Source organism: Hemibagrus wyckioides, linkage group LG02 (genome assembly GCF_019097595.1).
Source record: "Hemibagrus wyckioides isolate EC202008001 linkage group LG02, SWU_Hwy_1.0, whole genome shotgun sequence".
NCBI classification, from domain to species: domain Eukaryota; kingdom Metazoa; phylum Chordata; class Actinopteri; order Siluriformes; family Bagridae; genus Hemibagrus; species Hemibagrus wyckioides.
The window spans coordinates 7,590,526-7,597,565 of NC_080711.1; the positions used below are offsets into that span (position 1 = coordinate 7,590,526).

Here is a 7,040-nt window from a genome sequence, read left to right on the forward strand (position 1 = left end):
GTCCTATAGATGTGATGAGTGAGTGTATGCACATATGTATTGTGCCCTGCAAGAGACAATAGTGGTGTTTTATTCAGTCTATCTTCCAGCATTGTTCCTGAGTTAGGCTCCAGGTACACCATGACCCAAACCAAAATGACCAGTTACTGAAAGTTTTCTGAAGACCAACACATGCATGTTATATTGCATTGGCTCTACATGCATAGTTTAAGACGTTTTTGTTGTTAAAATGAGTTTCAGCTGAAGTAACTCTTGTACTCAGCGTAAATTGCTATTACAGGCGTCAGGGGGTATAGCTCAGTGGTAGAGCATTTGACTGCAGATCAAGAGGTCCCCGGTTCAAATCCGGGTGCCCCCTCTATTAGGGAAACATTTTAACTATCTGCAATAGACCATATAAAAAACCATGAATGAGTATGATAAATGTTGCTGGAAGTTGTTGAAAAAATAAATACAAAGTGCTGAGGTAGGTTCCAGCCCCTCATCCATAGCAGGAAAGGATTCAGTGCTCATTTCTGCCACGTAGGAAGAGCACCGGGATAGAGTCCAGTAATCCTGTCTTTTATAGGAGGAGCAGCGGCATCTACCGGTAATAATATGAATTGCACCCGCCATTAGGGTGCTCCTGTACAGTAGTAGGCTAGCCTAGACCGAATCTAAAAGTGAATTAAATCCATGTTTATACACTGCTCAAAAAATTAAGGGAACTAACCTAAATCACAACTTAAATCTTTACTTATATATTACGTTGTGTAATTCGTTGAGAACAAAGACAGTAGCGTGTATGGTTCCTATTTGTCTGTAGGCATTCCTGATAATGTCTGTGCATGCTTCTGATGAGATGGCATCAGTGTACGCTAGACAGTCTGTGGTGCTACTTGGTGGCTTCAGATGCTCCGATACAAAATATCCTAGAGGTTCTCAAATGTGATTCAGGTCTGGGGAATGTGAGGGCCCGTCAATGGCATCAATGCCTTAGTCATCCAGAAACTGTCTACACTCTCTGGTCACATGACGCCAGGCATTGTCATGCACCAGGAGGAACCCAGGGCCCACTGCACCAGCATATGGTCTGACATGGAGGATTTCATCCTAGTAGTAAGGGTAACGCTGGCTTGCATTTGGAGGTCTGTGCGACCCTCCAACTATATTTCTCCGAAGACCTTCACATCAGTATGACCAAACAGGCCAAAGAGGTCTTGCTGGATGATGCATAGTGTTCCCCATATCATCTACAGACTCTTTCATCCCTGTCACATGTGCCCAGTGTAAACCTGCTCTTATCTGTAAAGAAAACAGGGTACTTTAATTTTCTGAGCAGTGTATATGGCTACATTGGAACTGTGTAATCTATGCTGGGCTAACATTTACAAGAATGATTTAAAGGTGGCTGAAAGTCTGTCAGCCCTAATGGCCCAATATTGACCTAACATTAATTTGCTATCTGGAATCTTTCTTTTAGGCCACATTTAGGCCTGACATTTTCCTGGTTGTGATTTGAATAAAAAAGTGTATGAGAAAGAACATGAACACTGAAGATTGTCAGCTAAATTTAAAACTACAGCTTATACAACTTTAAAACTAAAACAAACACATTACATGAAAATATACTGTTGAAAATATGACACTAGTTGAAACAACAAAAATCTACTATGATACGTAAATGAAACTAAACTGCAGGGACACTGGAAATTATACAGAAAGGGAAGATAATACATTAAAACCTTACAAGCATACACCTGTTTGCCAAATACACTTTGTTTTGTAGCATTGACCTAAGATTGAACTTGATTGCACTAATGAAATAACCTCTATTGCACAATTCTGTAAAATTCAGTTTTGTTCAACATCTGTTTCTTAACTTTGTACATGGCTTATAAATGTAAATGAACATTGTTATAATGCTGTGTTACACATACAGAGATTATAAGTCATAATAGCTTTGCAATCACATGAGATGGCAGGGAGTGCTTGACCATGAATTGTATGTCTTTTGCTATGCAAAGAAATTTATTTCATATCAGTAAAATAAGCTTATAGACCTATTAGCCATAACATTATGAGCACTAACAGGTGACGTGAACAACACTGATGACATCTGACAAACAACACTGATGAACAACACTCTCCTCATCATGGCACCTGTTAGTGGGTGGGATATATTAGGCAGCAAGTGAACATTTTGTCCTTAAAGTTGATGTTAGAAGCAGGAAAAATGGGCAAGCGTGAGGATTTGACAGGTTTGACAAGGGCCAAAGTGTGATGGCTAGACGACTGGATCAGAGCATCTCCAAAACTGCAGCTCTTGTGGAGGTGTTCCCTGTCTGCAGTGGTCAGTATCTATCAAAAGTATCCTTTAAGTCCTGTAACTTGCGACATCTCAACTTACAGGACCTAATGGACCTGCTGCTAACATCTTGGTGCCAGATACCACAGTGCACCTTCAGGGATCTCTAGTCCATGCCTCGACGGGTCAGGGCTGTTTTGGCAGCAAAAGGGGGACTAACACAATATTAGGCATATGAGTTAATGTTATGCCTGATCGATGTGTAACATTTGCATCAACCAAACGTCCTCCTGTGCTCTGTCTTTGGTTTACACTACAGTGACATTTCTACACTCAAGTATGAAAATATCCATAACATTTTGACACATGGTAGAGTTAAAAAACCCTGTGTGTGTGTGTGTGTGTGTGTGTGAATGAGTGTGAGGAGGGGTGACTTCCCCCTTTCTAGAGTCTGAAGTTCCATGTGAAGTCATGAGACTAGGCACATGACCAGTGCTCACAACTCACTTCCTATACGACTGTCATATGGGACACTAAATCATGGCTTTATTATAATTTTAATGTTATTTGATTTCTGTGTCCTTTATATTATATTCTAGAGCAACATGATATAATTGTCCTGTGCAACGTATTGAGGCTTGGGGTGGGAAAAATATATCACACCTTCCAGGTTTTCATGATGACAGGCAGTAGTGACAGTATGTGTTTATGGATGTCATCGAAATATCACTTTAATCCCTTCAGTAATGTTGTAAATTGTAAATAGAGGTGCTTTATACAGACCTGAAACTCGTATTTAGGCCTTAAGGCCAAAAAATGAAAGGAGAAAAAAAAAAAAACGCAGCATTCTGCACTCTCCTCTGTTCACACATCTCAGACAAGTCTGCAATGGGTCATACTAAAATATCTGGAAAACGAGGGGGGGGCATACGGAATGTTCAAAAAACGGCAACGTTTCCAAACCATCTTTGAATGTTATGCGTCTAATCATAGTTTAAACTAAACGAAAAAATGTTCGTAGCAAATCCCACATGAATCACTGCAAAAACCTGGAAAATACGTTGCGCGTTTATTGAACCTCCCCTGAAAAGCGGAAATGGTTCATGCACCCATGGTTGGTCATGTGACAGCCTCTGGATCGCCATTTTCTTCCTCTCCACCGGTGAGCTGCGCTTCCGTGGGATTCGTGACTTCGCTCTTACACTCGCCGCGTCTTTCGAGCCTTTGACATCCGTAAAGGGTCACTCCTGAAAGCTTGAACGCTTTGACTGAGGACGTCTCGGCTCGTTTTCTTTTCTCCGCGCCTAGTTTGTTGGTGTCCTGAAGGATGTCCTCCGACAATCCCGAGTATTCCCCCTTCTTCGCAGTGATGGGCGCCTCAGCGGCGATGGTGTTCAGCGGTAAGAGAGACACGGCGTTTCACCTTCACCCGAGGCAGTGGGCGATTTTCACAGCTGAATTCGCGGTCGTATTTTTTTGTTTATATAATCCGATTTTGTCATTTTAAACCTAAATATCAGGATGTGAATGTGCTGGAGCACTGATGCGGTTCGGTATGGGGGAAGGGAAGCAAAGCGAAGGTTTCCATCACGGCACATGACGTCTTGGTTGACGTAGATACCTTTAAATTATTTATTTAGATTGGTCGTCTTGGTCAAAAATACTAAAAAAAAAAAATGCAAACAAGCGTGTTAATCCCAATATATACGATTTGCATGTATATCTATATCCGCGGCCTTGCCAGATGGTAGAGTTGCATTAGCTCCCCTTCTTAGTGGCGTTGTGAATGAGGACATTTTATTGCATTGACACCGCAGTGAGCCCAAATTCTCTTAATACACTTAAAATATATATATATATATATATATATACGGGTGTTTTCTGTTTAAGCTGCTTCTCAGAAGCAGTCAGTCAGCTGCTTGTCTCAGCCAGGTGCCTTCAGTGTCTAATGTGACACCGCAGTTTTTATTGTGGCACATTTTTTAATTACGTGCCATTATATAATTCAATCATTTAGTATTTACACGTACAAGCGATCTGTTCTAACCAAAAGCAATCCTGTATGCTTAGTTATTGTTTTCCGACCATAGAGATTAGACATTGCATCCCATTTTGTCTTTGTTGCAATGATTCATTTAACGCTAGTTTTGTACTTCCTCTACCGGGAGGAAGTGCCTAGTTTTGGCACGTGACTGCTGGTGCAAAAGATGCCCCACTGCCTCATACTTCCTCCTGACCTTGATTTTACACCTTTAATAATGCAGCTCCGTGGAATAGTGTCTGTGGGTGTGTCTATCTATCTATATATATATATATATATATATATATATATATATATATATATATATATATATATATATATATATATATAAATATATATATATATATAAATAAAAAAAATGCGCGCAGGGCTAGACATTTTACATCTAGGTGTTGCAGTGATTTTCGTTGGGTAGAAAGATCTTAGTTCTGATTCAGCAAGAAAACTCCCTCGCACACAACTTTTATATTATATCAATTGTGATGTAAGCAACACATCAGTTACGATAAGTGCGATGCCCCCTGTTTCTGCCTCCTCGTCTGATTACTCATCGCCTCACTAACGTTTTTTTTCTTCTTCATTTTCTGTCTTTAGCGCTTGGTGCCGCTTATGGCACAGCCAAGAGTGGCACAGGCATTGCTGCTATGTCGGTGATGAGGCCGGAGCTGATCATGAAGTCCATCATCCCCGTGGTCATGGCGGGTATCATCGCCATCTACGGCTTGGTGGTGGCTGTACTCATTGCCAACAACATTTCAGACAATGTCCCTCTCTTCAGGTAAGTCATACATATGACTGTATTCTCATTTACTGTTTTTGTTTGTTTTTATATATATATATATATATTACACACACATTATAAAGTTTAGATTGATCACTAGAACCACACAAACATTTGTTTAGTACTGAATATGGGCGTGATGAGAACATGACTAGGATGTTCATCTTATTTTGGTTTTGACCAGCTCCAGTCTTAAACGGCCGTCACCTTAAAGAGCCAAATTAACTGCCATGACTAGCAATTTAGTTTAATTTCCTGTGAGAATTAATGAACTGAAATTGGCTGTAATCTCATTTCAGTCCTCAGATCTCCATGTAGCAGTACATAATTAAGTTGCTGGACATTTTCCATGTTGTAAAATGTTATGAAGTGATGTATGTTTTCACATGCCCACATTTTATTCTGCTATCGGTGGACCCTGATGGGAATTTTGTACCTCTTGATTGTATATCTAACTGAGCAATTAGACAGCTGAACCTTGATGTATTAAATCCTCTCGCTATCTTTGTTTGCAGGAGTTTTCTTTACCTGGGTGCTGGGCTGAGTGTGGGTCTGAGCGGCCTTGCTGCCGGCTTCGCCATCGGGATCGTAGGAGACGCAGGAGTTCGAGGCACGGCCCAGCAGCCTCGCCTGTTCGTTGGCATGATCCTTATTCTGATCTTTGCTGAGGTGCTGGGGCTCTATGGGCTTATTGTTGCCCTTATCCTCTCCACCAAGTAAACAGCGTTAATAATAATTATAATTATACAGATACAAATACCCACCCACTACACACACGAACACACACAAATACCAACTCTAACATCCACTTAATGAAACGCAACAATTATCTACAACACATGAATGGAAGAGAGGGGGGAGTGTGTTTGTGTGTATGTAAGTGTGTGCGCGTGCGTGTTTGTGCTTGGTGGGCAAATAAATGTATGAGAGAGCTCTCCTCTCTGTGTGTATTATAGTAGCCTGACGTGCGTCTCCTTGTAAATGCGCTGTGTAGCTTGTGATCTTGTCTTGTTGGTGTTTAGATCGCTGCCCTTACCTTTACTGCTACACTTGTTTGTTTGCGTTTTTATTTCTCGTCTATTTTTCCCCTCTTGTTTGAAGAACAAATCATCTGTTTGTTTTTTCTTTTTTTGGGACCATTTGCTGATTAATACTGATATTGAGGACTTAAAAAAAAAAAAAAGAAAAAAAAAAAAGAAAGACAATACATTTTTCACTGATTATTTATGAAGATTTCGAAATGTTCATGAAATTGTTTAATTGAAAGTCTTTATTGAAATCCCAGTGATCTCTATATATAAATACATGTATCAGAAGTATATATCTGTATAGGTAGGTGAATTGCACTGTGGGTAATTTGTGCTTGGAGTTCCTCTGGATGTAATCATCAGTTACCATGCAAATTTTGTTGTCTGTATCAAAGTTATTGGTGTGGAAGTTTACAGAGCGTGCCGTCTGTGAGTGTATGCACGCATATGTTCGTGTGAATGTGTATGTTTTAATTCTTAAGGTGACATTCTTTGAACAACGTGTAGCGTTATACCTGTAGCTACTACTGTTTCTGGTTGCAATGATGGGCACACACCAGCCCGGCCCGTCCTGTTTCCAAATAAAACTTCCTCAACTTCCTTCCTTGTCTGGTTTTGGTTTGCTTTCACTACTTACACACCTTCATGTATTTTTTCAGTCACAATTCTCTAACACAATATATTCGTTCAGTGGAATGTGAGGAAGTGTTGTATAGCTGTTATCAAGCTTACGGTTAATACTGCTGAATTTACCACATTTAAGCTTTACATTTTTACATCCTTTTTAATGATGCCAAGTGAAAAAGTAATGTTAAATGATTTGTGTAAATATATTTTTACTTGTTACTATGTACACTGTACTGCCAAAGGTTTTGCGACACCCTACCAAATCAGTGAATTCAG

The 7,040-nt window shown here is 40.1% G+C and overlaps 1 protein-coding gene and 1 non-coding gene across 2 annotated transcripts; both read left to right on the top strand.

Moving 5' to 3' along the window:
* The first annotated feature begins 286 nt into the window (after window positions 1-286).
* trnac-gca (transfer RNA cysteine (anticodon GCA)) lies at window positions 287-358 on the top strand. The gene has a single exon. It is a non-coding gene; the product is annotated as a tRNA-Cys (tRNA).
* A 3,069-nt stretch (window positions 359-3,427) lies between these two features.
* atp6v0ca (ATPase H+ transporting V0 subunit ca) lies at window positions 3,428-6,737 on the top strand. The gene is made up of 3 exons (XM_058373432.1): window positions 3,428-3,687; window positions 4,923-5,106; window positions 5,625-6,737. The coding sequence occupies exons 1-3, from the start codon at window positions 3,615-3,617 to the stop codon at window positions 5,827-5,829; spliced, it is 462 nt and encodes a 153-aa protein (XP_058229415.1). The 5' UTR covers window positions 3,428-3,614; the 3' UTR covers window positions 5,830-6,737.
* Window positions 6,738-7,040: the final 303 nt, after the last annotated feature.

Coding starts and splice junctions, on each gene's coding strand:
- atp6v0ca (XM_058373432.1), top strand. CDS start 3,615: ATGTCCTCCGACAATCCCGAGTATTCCCCCTTCTTCGCAGTGATGGGC. Junction 3,688..4,922: donor AGCGGCGATGGTGTTCAGCG/GTAAGAGAGACA, acceptor TTCTGTCTTTAG/CGCTTGGTGCCGCTTATGGC. Junction 5,107..5,624: donor GACAATGTCCCTCTCTTCAG/GTAAGTCATACA, acceptor CTTTGTTTGCAG/GAGTTTTCTTTACCTGGGTG.